Below are 22,513 nucleotides of genomic sequence, written 5' to 3' on the forward strand. Positions count from 1 at the left end.
AAAGGGGCATATCTATGCAAAAATAAATGTATGTTTTGGAAATTTTCTTCCATGAAAAACAATATAACTATGCAAGATAAAACATAAACTAGAAATGTCGCTATGGCGACTGGTATGCCTCCGCCATAATGCATGGTTCTCCTAATAGGTCTATAGTACAATGTCTTGACAATGTGTGATGACAGTTTCACACAATTGGCAAAATACTAAAATGACAGGTTTGCCACAAATGTCCTGAATGTTCACTTTCCTAGAACTAGGTTCAATTGGATGAATGATTAAAATGTCAGAGTGCAGGTATTTGGGGAACTGATGATTTTTACTTGGCTTTTGACCCTTTTATAAGTTTATGCATTGAGTAATTTTCAAGATATTGAGAAAAAGTATAATTTCAGTATCAAATGGTAAAATAGTATTATCTAAACCTGGCCTTTGACCTTTGACCTCACAGTTCCAAAGAGAATCACTGTTAGGTAGAACATGCATAAAGACGTAAGTTTCATGATGATACCTTGAGTTACTTTCGGGATATGGAGGAAAAAGTGCAATTTAGCACTTTCACTTGACCTTTGACCTTTTACCTTTTGGCAAGAAACTTCCCACAGAATATACATTGGGTAATACATGCATACATCAAGTTAGAACAAAAATCCTTCAGGCATTGCATAAATATAAGGAAAGTAGTGATATTTTGAGGAGTTGATCTTGACCTTTGACCCCCTGACCTTTGACCCATGACCCCCAACTTCCCTAGATAATCACTGCCTATCGGTACATGCATATATACTAAGTTCTATGAAGATACATTTGTGCCTTGAACCATTTGCGAGATATGGAGAAAAACATGAAATTTCAACTTTTTTTTCACAAAATAACCTGTGACCTTTGACCCCGTGACCCTAAAATCCAAACAAAGTATTATCCCCCCAGGATATGCCCTCATACCAAGTTTGATGTAAAACCACTACACGGTTCGACAAAAACAAAACGGGACGGACGGACGGACGACCCGAAAACATAATGCCTCCGGCCACTTCGTTGGCGGAGGCATAAAAAACAACTAGATATATCGCTACGGCTACTGATATGCCTCCGCCATAATGCATGGTTCTCCTAATAGGTCTATAGTACAATGTCTTGACAATGTGTGATGACAGTTTCACACAATTGGCAAAATATTAAAATGACAGGTTTGACACAAATGTGCTGAATGTTCACTTTCCTAGAACTAGGTTCAATTGGATGAATGATTAAAATGTCAGAGTGCAGGTATTTGGGGGATCTGATGATTTTTACTTGACTTTTGACCCTTTTATAAGTTTATGCATGGAGTAATTTTCAAGGTATTGAGAAAAAGTATAATTTCAGTATCAAATGGGAAAATAGCATTCATCTAAACCTGGCATCTGACATTTGACCTCACAGTTCCAAAGAGAATCACTGTTAGGTTGAACATGCATAAATATGTAAGTTTCATGATGATACCTTGAGTTACTTTTGAGATATGGAGGAAAAAGTGCAATTTAGCACTTTCACTTGACCTTTTACCTTTTGACCTTTTACCTTTTGACCTTTGACCTTTTGGCAAGAAACTTCCCAAAAAATATATATTGGGTAATACATGCCATACATCAAGTTTAAAAAAAAAAACATCTTCAGGCATATTGCATTTTAAGGAAAGTAGTGATATTTTGAGGAGTTGACCTTGACCTTTGACCCCCTGACCTTTGACCCCCCCAACTTCCCTAGATAATCACTGCCCATCGGTACAAGCATATACTAAGTTCCATGAAGATACCTTGAACCGTTTGCGAGATATGGAGAAAAACATGAAATTTCAATTTTTTTTTCACAAAATAAGCTGTGACCTTTGACCTTTGACCTTGTGACCCTAAAATCAACACAAAGTATTATCCCCCAAGGATATACCCTCATACCAAGTTTGATGTAAAACCACCACACGGTTCTTGAGATATCAACAAAAACAAAACGGGACGGACGGACGTACGGACGGACGGACGGACGGACGACCCGAAAACATAATGCCTCCGGCCACTTCGTTGCGGAGGCATAAAAAATAAGAAAACTTTCCTCAATAGGAACAATTCTAGAACAACTGCAGTTTTGAAGTTTTGTGAGACTACAGTAAATGACAATACTGTGATATACTTAATTGCTACAATAAATCATGTTTTTTGCACTTTAGCAGATCTGAATTACTACTAATGTTGGTAGCATTAGAATCATTTAATACTGTGGCATACTTGGCACGATGTGCCCCTATTAGTCAGGTCGCTTAGTGAAATTACCGTTACACGGCGGATAAAAGCATCAAATTTGGCATACAGATTCCTTTAAGACTATTAAAGAATATTAGAGTAGGAGCCCTCTGGAATTTTTCGATTTTTAGGTAGAAAATGCTGAATTTTGATATTTCTTTATAATATGATATATAATAAATATACTGTGTTGCGTAAGTAATTGTCAGGTCGCTTAATGAAATTACAATTACACGGCGGATAAAAGCAACGTTTCTTTCTCACGGATTCCTTTAGGACTATTAAACAATATTAGAGTAGAAGCCCTCTGAAATTTTTCGATTTTTAGGGTGAAAATGCTGAATTTTGATATTTCTTTATAATATGATGTATATGTATACTGTATTGCGTACGTAATAGTCAGGTCGCTTAGTGAAATTATCATTACACGGTGGATAAAGGCATCAATTTTTTTCACACAGATTCCTTTAGGACTATTAAAGAATATTAGAGTAGGAGCCCTCTGGAATTTTTCGATTTTTAGGTAGAAAATGCTGAATTTTGATATTTCTTTATAATATGATATATAATAAATATACTGTGTTGCGTAAGTAATTGTCAGGTCGCTTAATGAAATTACAATTACACGGCGGATAAAAGCAACGTTTCTTTCTCACGGATTCCTTTAGGACTATTAAACAATATTAGAGTAGAAGCCCTCTGGAATTTTTAGATTTTTAGGGTGAAAATGCTGAATTTTGATATTTCTTTATAATATGATGTATATGTATACTGTATTGCGTACGTAATAGTCAGGTCGCTAAGTGAAATTATGATTACACGGCGGATAAAGGCATCAATTTTTTTCACGGATTCCTTTAGGACTATTAAACAATATTAGAGTAGGATCCTTCTGGAATTTTTCGATTTTAGGGTGAAAATGCTGAATTTTGATATTTCTTTATAATATGATATATATATACTGTATTGCGTAAGTAATAGTCAGGTCGCTTAGTGAAATTACCATTACACGGCGGATAAAAGCATAATTTTTTTCACACGGATTAATTTAATACTATCAAACAATATTAGGGTAGGAGCTCTCTGGAATTTTTCGATTTTTAGGGTAAAAAAGCTGAATTTTGATATTTCTTTATAATATGATATATACTGTATTGCGTAAGTAATAGTCGGTCGTTTAGTGAAATTACCATTACACGGCAGATAAAAGTATCATTTTTTTTCTTCACACGGATTCCTTGAGGACTATTAAACAATATTAGAGTAGGAGCCCTCCGGGATTTTTGTAGAAAAACACTCAAAAGATCAAATTTCAAAATGGCCGACACTTGATTGGCATAACCTTCACTTTTCATGTCATATGGGTGATACGATGACAGTATATTACATTTGTTTTTGTATTTTTGGTTTGCTTTAGAACCTTAGCTTGAACATTACGTTAAGAGCATTATACTCTTGCGTATACTGGGGGAGAGAAGGGCAAAATATGAGAGTTTTGGGACCTGATTTTTTACTTACTTGTTACAAAAATTCTTACCGCGTTCGTCATAACGGGAGTGCACTGTATCCACAAATAACTCTTACTGCACTCAAAAATTATTTCAGTGCAAAATGATTCTAAGAGTCTCAGAGCATGGGAGTAGCAGGGGTGGATCCAGGAATTCCGTGAGGGGGAGGGGTGCCTTTACAAAATCAAAGTGGGCGCATGCCCTCCCCCTCCATTTTTTCTTTTTATTTCTTTGTTTTAACAAAGAATAGAAGGGGTTTGCCCGGTGCGCCTCCATGCACCCAGATCCGCCACTGAATAGGAAAACTGTTTATTCTAGAAACTATCTTCTGTCTGTTTAAACTGTATGCGTTATATTTGATTAGTATATGATATATGTATATAATATTTGATCAGTAATTAGTTCTACCATGCTCCATGTTTCAGATGCTTTGATGTTAATCATGGTCTCAAGTTTGGTTTTATGTTTTCAGTTCCATGACAAATAAATCAATTCACAACAGATCTGAACTTATATATTATCACATTCCATTACTTACGCAATACAGTATATATATCATATTATAAAGACATATTACAATTCATCATTTTCACCCTAAAAAATTGGAAAATTCCAGAGGGCTCCTATTCTAATATCTATGAGTAGGTCCTAGGGGATCACCTTTTTCAAATTTGGTGCTTTTATCCGCTCTAACTATACGGTAAGCCCAAATGTTGACATGAGGCAACTTGACTAAGGAAATGTGATAACATATAAGTTCAGATCTGTTGTGAATTGATTTATTTTGGAATTTGATTTCGTGTGTGTGTGTGTGTGTTTTTCCTTAAAAATTGCAGGAGGACTCTTACTCTAATTAGAAATCCGTGCGCCAAATTTGATGCGTCTATCCGCCGTGTATAAAGCAAGACGATAAAAAATACGCAACAGTACAAGCGAACCATCACTTTTTAAGTTGAGGGCCGCCCCCTTTGCCCTGCCCCTCCCCCAGCCGTTCAGAGACTTTACATTACGCAAGAATATAAACAATGCTCCAACCGTAATGTCCAAATTCAGGTTTTAAGCCAAACCAAAAATAAAGATATATACTAATATTGTCATCGTGATCGTATCACCTATCTAGAAGTAATGTCACATGAAAAGTGAAGGGTTTGCCATAAGTGTCGGCCATTTTGAAATTTGATCTTGTGTGTGTGTGTGTGTGTGTGTGTGTGTTTAGTCTAATATTGTTTCCTAGTCCTCAAGGAATCTGTGCGCCAAATTTCATGTTTTTATCCCCCGCGTAAGCACGCAAAAGAACAACCGAACAACCATTTTTTAAAAAGGGGGGGGGGGGGGTCCCGCCCCTTTTGCCCTACCCCTCCCCCAGCAGTTCAGAGACTTCACCTTATACAAGAATATAATGCTCCTAACGCAATGTTCAAGCCAAGGTTCTAAAGCAAACCAAAAATACAAAAACAAATGTAATATATTGTCATCGTATCACCCATATGACATGAAAAGTGAAGGTTTTGCCAATTAAGTGTCGGCCATTTTGAAATTTGATCTTTTTAGTGTTTTTCTACAAATATCCCGGGGGGCTCCTACTCAAATATTTTTTAATAGTCCTCAAGGAATCCGTGTGAGAAAAAAAAAAATTGATGCTTTTATCTGCCGTATAATGGTTATTTTCGCTAAGCGACCTGACTATTACTTCCGCAATACAGTATATATATTATATTATAAAGAAATGTCAAAATTCAGCTTTTTCACCCTAAAAATCGAAAAATTCCGGAGGGCTCCTACTCTAATATCAATGAGTAGGTCCTAGGGGATCACCTCTCCAAATTTGGTGCTATTATCCGCTCTGTAACGGTAAGCCCAAATTTTGACATTAAGCGACCTGACTATATTATCTACTGTGATGAGTTCACCTCTGCTTGTGCAATGATGCTTTGGGAAGGAAAGCTATTCTTGTACTATTGGTGAGACATACCCGTGCTTTGGTCTTATCATGGACACCATGTGGGTCTGCATAATGCGGAGAATGCGTTGGAACCGGTCCCTCTTAAAGAGAGCCAGGGCATCAACAAGGGCAGACCTGGCACCAGGGGTCAGATGTTTGGCTAGCAGCCGGCACAAAACCTGTACCATATCAAAATGGACCTCCAGGAGCGGGCACTCAAGCACAATGAGAAGCTAGAAAAGCAAAATAGAATGTTGACAATTAATGATGTCACCACTTCTCTAGGGCACTAATCATTTAGAGATCTCTTGGTTACGAATGAGAGAAATGAGGTACAAATACATTTTTTAGCAATGGATTGTATCGCAACAACTTATGTCACACAAAAACAAGGTGATGATATTCACTTTATGATGCATCATGTACATTCTAATGTTTCCACAACTCTGCATGTTTAGATCCAACCTAGTATCTCACTTGTCCAAATTAGTTAGTCTGAGTGATAATGCACTATCAAATCACCAAAACAAAGTATTGAGCCTCCCTTCAGTTGAAAATCATTATCTTAAAGTAAAAGCACAATGTATTTCAAAAAATCATTCCTTCAGTCTGCTTGTTCCAAATTACCACTAGTTGTAGTATGTCTTATAATGCTTTCAAGAGAAAAATGGAGAATTCTCACACTTATTGTTACTTTGTTGCACTACCCATAAAATGCTGAAGCACTTTAGCTCAAGTGCCTGACCTGGTTGATCTGGTGGGGCTGGATCAGAGTCTGATCTAGTCTCATCAAGAGGATCTCTAGGGCATTGGCCAGAACAGTCATGAAGCGGTCCTTGGGCTGAAGGCCTGACAAGAGACTGAAGGCCATTCGCACAGCCTGCAGATCTAGTGAACTGTTTGGGTCCCTTTCATCAACCTTCAAAGAAACATGATAACAAAGTTGGGAATCAATGAATAGACCATTCTACAGTATCATGTACAGACAATAGAGGAACCATTTGAGAATGGAATCTCTCTAATAATGTAAAACACGGTGCCATGTACATATCAGTACCTATATCACATATCGGGAGACGGGAGACGAGAGATGGGAAACACTCGTTTCTTACTAAAAAAAATCAGCTTGCGGAGAGGAGAATAGAAAACATACTTACCTGAAATAGTGGAAAGTATAAAGAGCAGAGGAGGAAAGCATTTCTCGTTGGAAAAGAAAATCTCTGGTACCCAGAAGAAGCAAAATGGCCAAGTAAAGTGTCTGATGGAACCCGAGTGTCTACACATATCTCCTACACATCAGACTGTATGTAGTTCCATGCGTAACCAAGTGTGGACACGTAAGCTCTCGTCAGCACTGACAAAATGAGGTAACATTGATATTTATATTATACTCATCTCCGTGACTGCGATGTTCTAAACTGATAAACCTACACTCATGGAATGTGTCGGTGTGCATTATTTGCGAGGTGCCTGCTGTCTCTTACTGTAACTGAACAGATGTCATGACCTTCATTTTTAAATATTGGGAATGTGATCGGCAACAGATGAATATAACTTAGCTTATAAGCCAGTCTACTGAACTACATAGCCATGTGTGCGTGATACCGATGTGAGCTCCCAAGAACCCTGTAATTTGCACTTTTTGGGCAACTGTGATGCATTTGTAATACTTTTGGTATCTCTGCCGTAGCCTTGAAACGAACTGGTGACTAATTTTCAAAATGTCGGCCAAAGCGAAAGCTACCGCGGAAGCAGCAGCCCTTCAGGCGGTTGAGGACTACCTCAAAAGCGGAGCTTTTCTAGATGCCATCGAGAGCGCCGTTGAAAGGGCTATTGACACACACATCACGAAGTTCATTCAACGATTAGATGAGCTTGAGAAAGCCAATGCGGCCATAATGGAACGATCAGAACACGTCGATGGGAAATCATTGGAGCTTGAGACGTCTCAGAATGCCAAGGCAGCTGAGATAAAGAGGCTAACAGGCATTGTCGATGCCCAGGCAACGTCCATAAACAATCTGACACTCGCCATGAACGAAGCCAAACAATACTCGCGGCACAATTGTTTGAAGTTTTATGGTGTGAAAGAGTGACGCCGAGAACACCGATGAGGTCATCTGCCAATTAGCCTCTCTCTGAACACCTTGGTATTCCCCTGACAATGGCCAATCTTGACCGATCGAATCGCATCGCTCCAAGGAACAACACGATGGACCCACGCACGGGATCAGCCAACGCAAATGTCAGGAAGCCTCGCGCTATCATCGCCAAGTTCTGCTCATACCGCATGCGCAGTGCGGTTCTTCGCGCTCGGAGGAAGCTGAAAGGGACTGGCATGGGCATATTGTAGATGAGGCTCTGACGAGCACCAATCAGGAACTCCTGCGGGCCGCAAAGGGTCATCACAAGGTAAAGGAAGTGTGGTCCACTGATGGAAGAATAGTTGTTCTGCTACTGCCACCAGAGGGAAGACGATCAAAAGAACAATACACAGCAAAAAAGACTTGGACAAACTCTGATGACATTAGAAACCATGCATGTCACTGCTGACAAATTTCGAAAATGTATATTGGTAATTCCATGAAGTTGGGGCAGTGTCCATGTAGCATCGTGATATTTAAAAAATACATTTCAGCATAACTCAATATTAATTATGCTATACATTTATGGTTTGTAGGCTTTACATATAGGTTTGCATTGAGGCCACACATTTTCCTGGAAATTTTGTGCCATTCAGACTCAATTTTGATGAAGTTATTAAACAATATGTAACAGTGTCTTGTAGCATTGTGACGTGTCCATGTAGCATCGTGATATTTTAAAATTTGGTCCTAAGAGACAAATTATGGCAATTAGCTTGACCAAAATTTGATGCAATATGCATATTTACAAGATATTAATGAGATAGCTAAATATCTCAAATTTCCCGTACACAGTTTTAATTTTAAAAGAAAATTACAAAATGTATCATGATGCTATGCGGTGTCCTTTTTTGTGACATTTGGTGGACACCGCGTAGCATAGTGACACATTGTGTAATTTTCTTGTAAAAGTAAAACTGTAGAAAGGAGAGTTAAGATATTTAGCTATCTGACTAATCTTGTACTTATGCATATTATATCAAATTTTGGTCAAGCTAATTGCATCAATTTGTCTTTTAGGACCAGATTTTTACTATCACGATGCCACATGGACACGTCACGATGCAACAGGACACCGTTACATATCGTTTTTATAACTTCATCAAAATTGAATCTAAATGGCACAAAATTTCCAGGAAAATGTATGGTCTCAATTCAAATGTAAAGCCTATAAACAATATATGTATAGCATAAGTAGTATTGAGTTATGCTAAAATGTCACACTTTGTGCCCCAACTTCACAGAATTACCCATACGTTGTAACATTACCCCTGTTTTTTTCTCTCTTCTCATAAATGCCATATGCAGTATGATACTGATGATATGATTTTGAAAATTGGTGAAACACGTTTGAAATTTTATGAATCTGTAAATTTTTTAGGTGTTGTATTAAATAGTAAGTTGAGTTGGAATGATCATATTGATTTTGTTTGTACAAGAATTTCTCGTTTTATTGGAATTTCAAATCGACTGAAATAGGATTTGCCAGGTTATAATTTGTTCACTCTTTATAATGCTTATATTTTATCTGTTTTATCTCACTGTAATTCTATCTGGGAAAATAAGTATTCTTACCAAACTCAAAGACTTTTCTTACTTCAAAAGAAAGCAATTTGAATTTGTACAAAATCAGATTATAGAGTTCCAACATCTAAATTTTAAAAATCATTACACACCATTAAATTGCAAGATTTGAATAAAATGCATATATGTTCTTTTATGCAACGTTATCATGCTAAACCTCTTTCACCTTACTTACAAAATATGCTTTGTTTGAACTCTGATGTACATAATTATTATACAAGATCGTCAGATCATTTTCATTGATGGCGTTTCTTAACTGACAAATGTAAATATTCGTTACGTCATACTGGTCCTGTTTATTGGAATACTTTAGATTTGAGCAAACTTAATATACAGTGTAATAATATTTTTAAAAAACAGTATAAGAAAATGTTGCTTAGTAAGTATTGATATATTGGATATGGATAATGGGTCTTCTTTTTATTCTTTATTTGTATGATGTTGTTTTCTAAAGTATATTCTTTGTTGTGATTAATTTGGTACATATCATTTTTTAGTTATATTTTATAATGATCATATCGTGGGGTATGTGCAACATAACAAGCCTATTCTGGCTTTCTATACATGTACCATTTTCTGATTAACTGCACACACAATGTTAATGAGCTTGTGTTCTCTATGTACCTATATGCTATCTGTTTTCCCTATTTTTTTTTTCTCTTTTTCATAATCTTTTCCTGTTTTGTCAATGTTGTCACTGTATTTATATGTACACTTTTGTACAACATGCTCATATTTACATGTATTTTATATTTATACATTGAATCGGAAATAAAGATTGAATTGAATTGAATTGAATTGAATTGAATTGAATTGAATTGGGAATCTGAATTATTTTGGATTTATATGACCACAGCATATGTATAGATCTCAGGTTAGATGACATAATGACATTCATAATAAACAGCTTTTATTCATATCTATTCACTTTTACAATTTTTTGAAAAAGATCTGTTGTTATTGATCACATGACAACTAAATGTTTTCTTGGGGTTAAATGCCATTAAAGTTGTATAAACATAAAATCTGCAAAGTGTAAGTGAGAAAAAAAAAGAGGGAGGCAGGGACTTTAAATACCTTGAAGCTTGCATTAAGGGCAGCATCAGACATGAAGACTGTGCGGATTGTGTTGACCAGGAAGGCATCGTCATCGCATTCTTTGTATTGATTGATGATGCTCTGAAAGCAAATAGGAACAGAGAGATTAGCAGTGTCTACAGTGGGACATCGTCATGACTTCATCACACGTAAATGGTCTGACTTGGCTCCGCCTGTACATGCATAACACTAATTGCACAATGAATCCTTGCAGTAATTAACTCTGAAATAAACAGAAGGTCAATTACTGAGTGCCACATTGTGTATTAGCACAGTCTTGAGTATGCTGATTCCAAGGTCCAGAGGACATGGAAGACCAAGGAAAACTTGGTCTGAACATGTCAGGGATGAAATGAGGATGTGAGGCCTGACCAACATTGATCCACTGGACAGGGTTGTGCACAAAGTGCAGGTATTAGACATTCTTGTACCCTGCTGCCTATCTCAGAACCTGGGCCATTCTCAGCAGAAAACTAACTGCATCAGGGCCATCATCATGGCAATTATCCCAAACTAAATACTGTACTGATTAGTTATAAGTTTACAGCAAAGATTAGAGTTAGGGTTAGGTTTTGAGTTAGAGTTTGGGATAGGGTTAGGATTAGGTTCAGGATAAGGATTAGGGTTAGGGTCAGGGAAAGGGTCTGGGGTATATGTCCAGGGGAGTAATTGCCCTAGAACCAAACTTATACTTATATCAGGCTTGAGTGAAGTCAAGGCACTCACCTGCAGCATGCCCAGAGTAAGATGAGTGAGGGCAAACTCCCTGCCCGAGTCCAGCTCCAGGGATAGCGACCTCTCAAACTCCCTCAGGTCCTCGGTTTCCTCCAGAGCCTCCTGGTCTGACAAGAGCCGCAGTGGGCTGGGGGCTGGGCTGAAGGCAGGACTGGCACATGGACTGGGGATGGGGCTCACTGACATGGGGTTGGAGGAGAGGGAGGAAGGGGTGCAGGCTGAAGTAAGACTCAGGGCTGAGCCACCAGAATTCATCAGAAGGCCATGGCTAGTACTTCCTACAGGACTGGACTTGGTCCTGAAGACACAACAAGAAAATTTAGACAAAAACTGAATAAAAGACTGGAGGGAAAGAAATATGAAAGTGATGTGCTAATGTAGATTTAATAGCTATTGCTACAAGTACCCCTACTGTATGCCACTTGCTGCTACTCTATTACTGTGGTACTATTTATACCACTAATACTGCTGCTGCTATTTCTTTTTACTACACTACTGCTTCAATTACAACAACTACTTCTTGTCATTCAAAACTTCCAAAATAGGAATATCAATTTGATGTACCATCTAACATACACAAGAATGCTACCTTTTGTACTTTTGCTACTGAAATATACACTGAGGATGATACACGTACATGTGTACATAAGACATAGAATGTTTTATTATGCACAAATGTTGCTGCTCCCGTGTAAGACAGGCACCCCTTTTGACACACTTCTTGTCAGTAAAAGCATGCAGTTAATATGGTAATTGTTGACTCACAGTGTACACGGGTGATTGTATAACATAGAGTGGATTTACAATTATAGGTCCCACTCTAATTCAAAGCGAAAATAAATCATATGTATACATTTGGTATGGCACTATTTTCTCTATAAGAGGCACCAAACTTTCCCCAAGAAAAGAAAAAAAAAAATCTTTCTCTCCTGACCTATAATGATTATCCTGGATTCCATGAGTACTGAAGTTCTCCTGGCTACAGCTACGTCCAGCAGTATGAAGCCCATCTTCCTGGTCAACAGACATCCTACGACTCTTCAATAGCCCTGAGCTGTTTCTCACATGGCCAATATTGACATCATCACCTGACCCTGTCACCTGACCTGTAACAAAAACCAAGAACTTATTTGAAGTAGAAAACGACACGATGCTTGCTCGCACCAGGTCAACTCTAGATACCGGTACCACTACAGTCATTCAGTGTGATATCACATCATTATTTACAACATCATTACTATAACCGTTGAAATGATTTTCATCCTTACATATTTTGGGTCTATATGCTGAAGTGAGATGTTAAACCCTAATCACACTGGGCTTTTTTTGGCTATGCCAAAATCAGAGGGTTCTGCTCCCCCCCCCCCCCCCCCCAAAGATCTGGCCATCAGTGGTGTGATCCTATGAAATATGCCACGCGTGACACCCGCGTCGTAATCTACAAGATTGTGTCTTAAGCTTTGTTGAAATTATCAATTTCTAGTTTTTATTAATTAAGGATGCAAATTTAGCCCAAGATATTGTTTTAGCCTAGCACTGAGTCTATTTTTTTTTAAGTTGCATGTCTGTTTTAACATATTCAAAAATTGCACATTATTAAAAACTTCAAAAAGTTATTTCAATTCTTATGTATTTCATCATTTTTGGAATTTATTATCTATTTCTTTGTGTTTTGTACTTTTTCCCCCTTTTTTATTAGAAATTGTCAGTGACCACTTTTCTACCATAATTAGCATCAAATTAAGCAATCAAAGTGATTAACAGTAGTAAAAGTCAGGTTTTTGTGAGTTTCATGACAGAGCAGTTTTCCAAAGGAAACGTACAGAAAAAAAAAATTAAAATTGTGCCCTTTTTGTGATGACATGCATACAAAAATGGGCATGGCAAATTTAGTCTCAAAAGTTGCACGAGACTTGAACCAAAAAAGGTCGAGAAGCCTTGTGACAAGGCCTTCTTGCATTGCAGAATTATTGTGTGAAATGTCAAGGAGGGGGATTCTTATCCAGTGCCAGCAGCACAAAAACTTTTGAACCAACTGTCTCATTTTCTTCACATTTCACTGATGTGTTCTCTTATGTTGCTGCATTTACTCAATCAAAATTTATATATGTATTTGAGGTAAATTCTCGTTAACGTTGACAAGTTTGTTTGATGGTAAACATATTTCTCTAACAACAGAATTACTATAAGTTGCATTATATGAAATAAAATTCATGTGACCATAATTACAAATAACACCAATATCCTCATCAGATCCTCACTTACATATTGTGTTAAATGACATATAGTCAATATGATCATAACTATCAACATCAAGACAACAACAAGATCCATACTAAATGCATTTGATATGTACATGTGTGAATAAATAGTGACATTGAGAATTTTATGCTCTAACAATATGGGTTTCATACCATTTCTATTCCTGCTAACTGTTCCATTCATCCATGGTATGTCTGCCTCTGCAGTGATTGGCAAGCTGTGATCACTCCCCCATCGCAGCACATCCCCTCCACTGCTGCACACCTCTTCTGGACCTACACCTCTAAGCTTGCCGAGTGAACCCGAGGGTTGGGTGGGCAGTGATGGGTTGGAGGCCTTACCCTCGGGGGCCTGTCGATTTCGGGAACCTGTAGGCAGTCCGGCAGTGGAGGAATGTTTCCCAGAGGGTGGTTTGTGCACTAGTTTCTTCAGCAGCTCCTTCCTGGCTGGAAAGGCCTTCTTGCCCCTATCTAAGCCCTCATGGTCCAAATAGGAAAGCTGCTGGCAGCTCTTCCGTCTTCTCTCTCCAGCAACATGACCATCAATTGTCACTAAGGACTCCCTCTTTGGTCCATCATTAAAAAGAGTGGCAAATGGGGAGGATGAGTAGAGGGCCTGGAGAAAGGATTTTACTTTACCATTTGTGGACTGGAAGACGTTAAGAGGCAAGGCACGGCCGATGAATTTCTCAGAACTGCAGAAATATAGCCTGTGATGCAAAGACAAGAGACTGGGCACTGAGTTACACAAACCACAATAGTGTCAAGGGATACCTTACTGAAGTTTATATGATCATAGGGAGGAACAGGCTGACAATAAAGTGTTCACTGCAACATAGCCATTGGTTAATACATGCCCTACAGTCTTTGTTCTGTCCTGTTTCTATTTAAAAGGTCTTTGACTTAAAGCTCTCTTCATTTACTTGTGATCCTTTTCTCTCTTAATTAATTTCTTGAGAAAATGACATAGAGCCAAAACACACTGTCTGGCACGTATTCATGACATGAATTGTCATCACGCTGTTTTAACCATATACAGGAAAATAAAGTGACATCTGATCTCAAATAAGACAAAAGATAGAAATATGTCTACCTTACATCATTTTTTTCCCTCAATGGAGTGTCTTCGTTATGACTCTGATGAAGAAATAATGCAGTTACTTCGTTTTAAAAAAAAAGAAAAATTAGACCCTGCTTAGAAGTACTGTAAAAGTGGATACTTATGCGCGACTAATTTTTCACGCTTAGCCGGGTGAGACGAGTTTCGCATGTTTTTAATTTCGCGGAATCAAGACATCAACATATGGCAAGCAGAAATATTTGTGTGCCTTTATTTTTGCACTAGTTTCTGGTTGCACAAAATGTGCAAAAATTTCAACACCACATAAAATTTCCACTTTTACAATAGTGGAAAATGACATACCAGTTCTCTCATGCAAGAAACAGTACAGCTGACTTTACACATAGGAGGTAACTTCTTACACATCTAAGAACATTGAATATCATGCTTCTTTTCTGTCTTTCTCAGATCATGTGTTTGATTACCATGGTGTTTCAAAGGTTTTTGTTTTGTTTTGTTGTCACCTCAGCACTCAGCATTAAAGGAAAATACAGGAGAGAGGAAGACAGAATATTGTGTTGTACTACACTGCTTTCATTGAAACCAAAAGCAACTATGTATGATGAAACAATGACATACCTCTGACTGGATGCAAGCTGTATGCTGACAATGGCTGCAATGTCTGGGGCAAGTTTTAGTGCACCCTTGGAGGATCTGCAGAATTTATTCTGGCACTCCACATTGCCACAACCCTCAGTAATCTGGTAGTAGTACCTGCCACAATAAAAAACAGTACAAAACATATCACATACAGACTTATTCACTTTAGAAAAGTTTTTGTTGTTCTCCATAGTATTCTTAAGTTTATTATGAAATAAATCGTAACAAATCTTAAACAAACTGTACAATATCTTATTGCACCAAGATCACTTAATTGGTTACTGGATGCAAAGCAGTATAATATACATCTTCGAGCCACACAAGGGAAAATAATGATGTGACTACGTACACTATCACATTTTCACACGCAATTTGGAGCTTACAGTTTGATTACTAACATTACACTTAGCTTTTAATGAAACTAAACTAAATATAATGCAAAGCTCAAATTTTAGGGCAAACCTTTTCACCAGCTGCTCAAGGTAGGATTTTGCCAGTGCTCCTGCAGTGTTAGGTGTGTCATAGCTCCTGGCAGGTTCAGCTTCCTGGACCGACAAGTTGCTGTCTGAGAGTGCTGCTAAGTTGCTAGCACTAAGATTTCTGTTGGGTGAGGGAAAAGTGCAAAGCATTATCATTAGTATATCAACTACTAAGATTAAATGAAACTTAGAGTACTAAAGACTGTCTTTAAAGGCAATTTACAAAATGTTTGTGGCTGATACGTGAAGCATAGATCAACAAATTTCATTAGTGAGGGGATACAAATCCAAAGGGGAGTCTGGTTAAGGGTAAGGTTAGGACCAACTGGGCAGGACACAAGGCTTACATGTGAAATATATCTCATGAGACCAGACAAGAAAAATTCATTCTATTCATTGCTGTGTTTGTTTTTTGATTTTATAAGCAAAACATTCCCATGCCCAAACATTATGTAATATTGTACGACTTCAATACATAGTATCCAATAGGTAGCTTTGCTACAGATGAAGGAGTATGACTATATTAATACGAGGACTTATCAATGGGTATGGTCAAATTTGAATCTTTGGAAAGATAATAAAGAAGACAGGAGACCCAGTGGGTCTAGTGTTCAACTGAGTAAGTTCCCCTTTCACACATTCTTACAGATTATTACCTAATATGAACAGAGCAAACTTGGGTGCTTTGGGGGACCTCCATGTTGACATGGTGTCCATTTGTATATTTCATCACATTTGTGATCACATCACATTTGTAATACCTGCCAAGTTTGTAGTATATTTCACCATGCATTTTTTAGAAGAAGATGAAAGTATGAAAAATAGCAAGCAATTTTAGCACTGACCCTATGGTGCCGATCCCTGGACCCCAATAAACAATGTTTAAAGTACACTCACTAATGCCTTCATTAAATGTATTTCTGGCTTTATAGAAAATTTAAAAAAAAAGAATATCTTTTACAGATTATATAATTTGGTGGTTGGGGGAGGGGGACATATGTGCCCATTTGTGCTTGCAGTGTATGTTCTATCATCCTAGTAATAATACCTGCAAGTTTTAGCGACAAATTTAACCATGCATTTTCAAGAAGAAGATGACAGTGTGAAAATTCGTCCCATTTCAGTCCCCCTCCTCCCACTGGGCCCCAACAGAATATCCCTGGATCTGACATGAACAAACTTGAACAAACTGCACTCGCAAACATACTTCCTTATAGTATTCTAGCTCTGTCATTTCTATTTTATGGGGGGGAGAATAGAATAAAGATTCTCTAATTTGGAGGGAAATTTTTCTATATATTAGTAGGACATAAACATGTCATTTTTTCACTTTGCCCCATACAAAAGTTTATATTTATGTATGTGTATGCATATGACTGTGTTTGTATGTATGTGTATACCTGTATGTACAGTACGTCTTCACATCAATTATTTACAGTTGAACCTCTCTTATCCGGCCTCCCTTTATCCGGATCTCTCTATCATACGGACGCAATCTCGCTGTGATTCTTTTTTTTTAAATAATTACGGAAGGAAAGGGGGATTCCCAATTCCTTGAGAACTCCTACACAAACACACATGAATTACATAACTTCCAACATGATTAACATACATCACATCAAATTTCCTTCCAAATTCTTGCAAACACGAACCTCTATTTTGGGGTCTGTTTATACTGAGTGTAACAATGAAAAGGTTGCAGTATACACATTACTACATGTGGTACTACAATGGGCTACATCAGTACATGTGTATGTATATGTACATGTATAAAGCATTGAGTCTCCCGTATCCTGCCAAATCCCTTATCCGGATGAGCCCCGGTCCCGACTTGATACGAGAGGTTCAACTGTACTAGATCTCCTTTTATCCAGCTTACCCCGTCCTTCCCATCTGCTCCGTCATTTTTTTTTTTATTTTTTTATTTTTGTGGGGGCCACCTTTCTGATTGTGTCGCTCTTAACCACTGAGTATTTTTTTATTTTTCTAATTTTTATATGTGTGGTCCATGATATGTATTCTATTGGGAGAGCTAAGTAGGCCATAAATGTGTGGGGTTTTTTTCACTCTGCCCCCATACAAATGTTCGTATACACTATATATGCGTGTACATGCAAATGGCTGTGTATTTAAGTGTATACCTGTATATGTAATCAATACAAATATCTGCTTATTTCTATCTTTACCTCTTTTTCTCCCTCTATTCCTCTCGTATCTCTACTCCACACTTCTTCCGTATTGATACTTACCTTGAGAATCACTCTCATAATATTATTTTTCTTTATATTTCTGCAATTCTAAATGGAGATATATGAATTTTTTATGTGTATTTCGGGACAAGTAGAAAAATTATTTTGAAAAATTTGATGTTGTTATTTGGACGATGTTTAAAGAAGAATGTGGGTCACGGGGTCTTGGTGTCGGATGAGAGTGCTAGGGTTCCCAAATATAATACATGTTTCACGGGATAAATTAGTCATTAAAATGAAATTTGGTTATGAAATATATAAACAGTTGATATAATTATATTTGGGGTTGTGCAATTACATATTTCTAAATATCTTATTTTTGGTTATTATTAGTTATGCAAAATTGATGTCCTGTGTATGATGTTTTGTAGTTTTATTGGAGTTGAGGCAAACCAGTCGTCACAGTACTTTTTATATAGTTCTGCTTGTTTTTGCCAATGTGGAATATGTTCTTACCATGTGCTTCATATACCGAATATTGCTCAACCTATTGATTTTTGTAATTTTGATATTTTCTCGCTCATTTTTATCATGCCTGTAAATGCTTTATTTTGTAACTGTCTGAAATCATTTGTAATGTTATACACAATTTAGCCCCTGGGCTACGAGATATGATATCAATAAATAAACCTTTCTATATATATATAGAGAGAGAGTATTGTGCTCATATGAAAAAACAAACAAACAAAAACAAATGAGCTCCCATCATCCTAGGAATCTTACCTGCCAAGTTTGGTGGTATGTTGCTTTTCAAGAAGAAATTTTATGAAAGAAAGTTTATGCAGGACATACAGACTGTATGTACGAGAAATGTCTATTGCAATAGCTTAATACTTGAGCCTCTGGCGCAGCTGAGCTACAATCAAAAGGGTAGCTACATTAGTGTGGCATGAAATGCAACATTCATTAAAAAGAAGGAAGTCTTTCTATACTTGGGAACATCAGCACCCACTATTCAAGTTCTCAGATGACTTGATTACTCCACTACACTTTAAGCAAGACTTCACTAAATCTGCTTTGTCAAAGTCTGCACGCATGAACATAAATACTTCCTCTCTGGCAGAAGCATCCTGTTAAACATTACCAAATAGCAGTAGGAACAAAAAAAAAAATGACCAATGGCTACTGAGTATATGAGCAAACAAAATACACAAATAAGAAAATGGAAATGAATATAAACAAACAAAAAGAAATGCTGGGTAATTAGAAGCATTAGAAAAGATGAGCTGACCTTTTCAAATCTGTCAATTTGGCAAGGCTGTTTGACCGCACTCGTCCCTCCAGAAGCAAGGCATCCACAGAGCCTCTGCGTGTGGCTGCAGCTAGCTTGGGCTGGCTGGAGGAGAGTTGTCTGCAGCAGCAGCAGCAGCAGCAGCAAAAAACAAACAAACAAATGATGATGATAATAGTAATAATAGTAATAGTAGTAGCAGTAGCAGTAGTAGTAGTAGTAGTAGTAGTAGTAATAGTAATACTACTACTACTACTACCACTACTACTACTACTAATAATAATAATAATAATAATATCAATAATAGATATATATATATATATATATATATATATATATATATACACACACACACACACACACATATAAATAGATAAAAATCAAGACAAATATGATGTACCACCATTCACAATCACTCCATCTACCATAGAACCTCTGAATGCTCAACCATATCATAGATTACTTCAGAACTGGTAAAATGTTCCTTCTCCCTATGGGAAATATACTTTAGATATGAACCATAATAGCAAAATGAAAGTACACAAACAGTAACAAGTCAGAAAATAAAGAACACAACACTGAAGACATAACATAATGATGATAATGACCATTAATATAAAATGCAGGTGTTTATTTTACCATTACCAGGCAACTATTTCACACGTTTATCTGTGAAACTGTTGTCATTTTATGACTGAACATCAAAACTTCACACCCCTAAAATATGAGAGATTGCTAGATTCCACTTGTCCATGATGGCAGCTTATCTGTTGTACACTGTAAGAAACCTAACTGCACTGATATGTATACGATTTATCTTTAAAATTGCAATAGCTTAAAAGATACATTATCATATATGCCCACAAAATTCAAATAAGTTTATAGTTGCAGCCATTTAATGGAATAACCATTTACACCCCTGAAGGAATCTTACTGTTAGCTGACCTGTGTGTTATTTACATGTGTACTGCCTCCTATTCCACAGGATTGTACTTGTCCACTTAGACAAGTTTGATGACATACACCTGTAATGGTTTTAAGTAATATGACAGATTCCCTTTCCATTTGTGAAAATTGGTGTCATAGCATGGTGTTATGATCTCCAACCTTAAAGTGAAACATCCATATTATTATTAATGTATTCACTATCAAAAAAATACACTGACTGATGTATAAGAATAAGAGAAATGATACTGCCATTTTGTAACAACATAATTGCAGATTTATCTGAACAAATATTGCAGGTGCCTACATATACCATTTTGCTGAGATTTAATGATTTTGACTTGTTTTCCCTTTTCCTTTCAGTGCACATGTACAATGCTTTAAAATATATAACATTAAAGATATAAAAACAAAGACGTGAATCAAGAATGCCATGATATTCTAATAATTCAATCACTACATGACTCTGATTAATATGGATCTTCACAAAATAAGTGAAATTCATGCAAGTTCCTTCCATGACTTGGTGGGTTATTCTTCCATGCAGATCTAAGGTAAATCATATTTTTGGTTTCTTACCCTTGAGTTACTTTATCATAAATTCCTTGGTACATGTAGTTCTACAATGTATATAATCATGCATGTACATGTACAACAGCCCAGAAGTACAAGTGTACCTGGCAAGTCTCAGTCGTCCTGATCCATGAGGCCTGTCCATGTTGGCACTGGGGATGTTCTTCTTTGGGATGGCCCCTGCAGGTCCCACAGGGGGCCTTCGATGGGTGGCCAGGGTGTCAGTGCTTCCACTCATGGGACTGTATGTACATGAAGGACAGATGTATTTGTTATGTACCTGTGTGATGGGGGAGGACAATTAGAAAGGGAACATGTGATTTGCCGAACTATAAAAACAATCAGTCACATTTGTTAATTGTACATGTAGTGTCTCTGGACCATGGTTGCAAAAGAGTATCTATGTATAATTGTAAAACTGCATGGAAAAATTCTCACCTTGTTTACTACTACTGACTATATAAATTTTGCAAGGTTTACCTTTTTTTGCTCCAATACCAGCATACAACCATATTTTGATTTGATAACTTTTTCTTACGTATCTTATGTCCTTTCTCCAAACTCCTGAGATTGACATGACCAAGTTAGCATATTATGCAGGATATCATTAGATGAAAACATTTAACAGCAAACTATCCTGGCTGCAGGTATCCTCAAATCATCATTTTTATTTTTTTGCTTAATATTTCTGGTTCACATTCACAATGCTTGTCTTGTTCTTCAACAAGGCAGTCAGTATTTAAAGGCACTCAGTCGTGGCGAGTGGTTTGTGCGGCACGGAGACGAACGCAACACGCTGCCTCCCCCATTCTGTATCAAATGTAGTGACCCCGAATGAGAATAGCGCTGGCTCAATGGGTCAGCGAACAAAACGCGTAGGCTACAAGAGCGCTCTCTGTGCTAATCTCCTAACCCAAAATGGCTGTCCGAGCGAGCCACGTGAGCTTCCGAATGGACGCACACACTCAGTGCGCATGCGCATGAAGAGAGGCCAAAAGAGCCACGCGTCTTCTGGCCTCTCTCCTCCAATCACCGCAGCTCACGGTGACAATATTTGTGTATGATGCGTACACACACATGCACACACACACACACACACACACACACACACATTTTCTGGCCTCTCTCCTCCAATCACCGCAGCTCGCGGTGACAATGTTTGTGTATGATGCGTACACACACATGAAAACACACACACGTGTCTCAGTGGCAGCATTGTCCCACACGTTTATGGATATAGCACCGAGTCTGGCATTGCGCAATTGCATGCACAAACTTCGGTCGTTCGGAGTTTACGTACCATTAGGGATGGCGATCGGCTGCCTTTAAGATTGTCGCTAATCATAGCTAGGGGGAAACAAAAATCCTCCTCTCCTACATGTATCCCACATCGGTATACAAATGTACCATTCTAATCATAATTTTGGTGTCACATCTCTTTGCATAAAAGTAGAGAATTGCAATCAAATGATTAGCAAAAGTCTGTGAAATCAGCGTATAATCATTGAATCACTTTCAAATCAAATCACATTATTAAATAGTTGTCAATATTCTGTATTCACCAAGTATTCACCTATTGTATGGTTTGTACAAAAACAAAAAGGATTTGTACATTACGCTTGTCATGATATTGGAGAAATAAATAGATATCAAAATCAAAATCAAATCAAGCAAGTATATCTGTGAGTACATTTCCATATTATGAGCAGAGTTACTTGCTTACTTGCTTAATTCGAGTGGTGTTCTCGATCTACAATGGCACTCC

At 37.4% G+C, this 22,513-nt stretch overlaps 1 protein-coding gene across 1 annotated transcript in view; it reads right to left on the minus strand.

Annotated features, from left to right (window-relative positions):
• Nucleotides 1-22,513, minus strand: part of LOC139738809 (probable E3 ubiquitin-protein ligase HERC4) — a 41,826-nt gene that overhangs the window by 15,359 nt on the left and 3,954 nt on the right. Inside the window, exons 2-11 of the mRNA XM_071649446.1 lie at nt 20,853-20,990; nt 19,231-19,350; nt 15,734-15,871; nt 15,251-15,385; nt 13,705-14,261; nt 12,225-12,396; nt 11,282-11,588; nt 10,535-10,636; nt 6,475-6,648; nt 5,760-5,962 (exon numbers count right to left, since the gene is read on the minus strand). Of these exons, the coding sequence (XP_071505547.1) occupies nt 5,760-5,962; nt 6,475-6,648; nt 10,535-10,636; nt 11,282-11,588; nt 12,225-12,396; nt 13,705-14,261; nt 15,251-15,385; nt 15,734-15,871; nt 19,231-19,350; nt 20,853-20,990 (2,046 nt within the window). The remainder of the gene's footprint in view (nt 1-5,759; nt 5,963-6,474; nt 6,649-10,534; nt 10,637-11,281; nt 11,589-12,224; nt 12,397-13,704; nt 14,262-15,250; nt 15,386-15,733; nt 15,872-19,230; nt 19,351-20,852; nt 20,991-22,513) is intronic.

This window comes from Diadema antillarum, unplaced genomic scaffold (assembly GCF_040938485.1).
Source record: "Diadema antillarum isolate AM-2024a unplaced genomic scaffold, OU_Dant_1.0 seq00000768_RagTag, whole genome shotgun sequence".
Lineage (NCBI taxonomy): Eukaryota > Metazoa > Echinodermata > Echinoidea > Diadematoida > Diadematidae > Diadema > Diadema antillarum.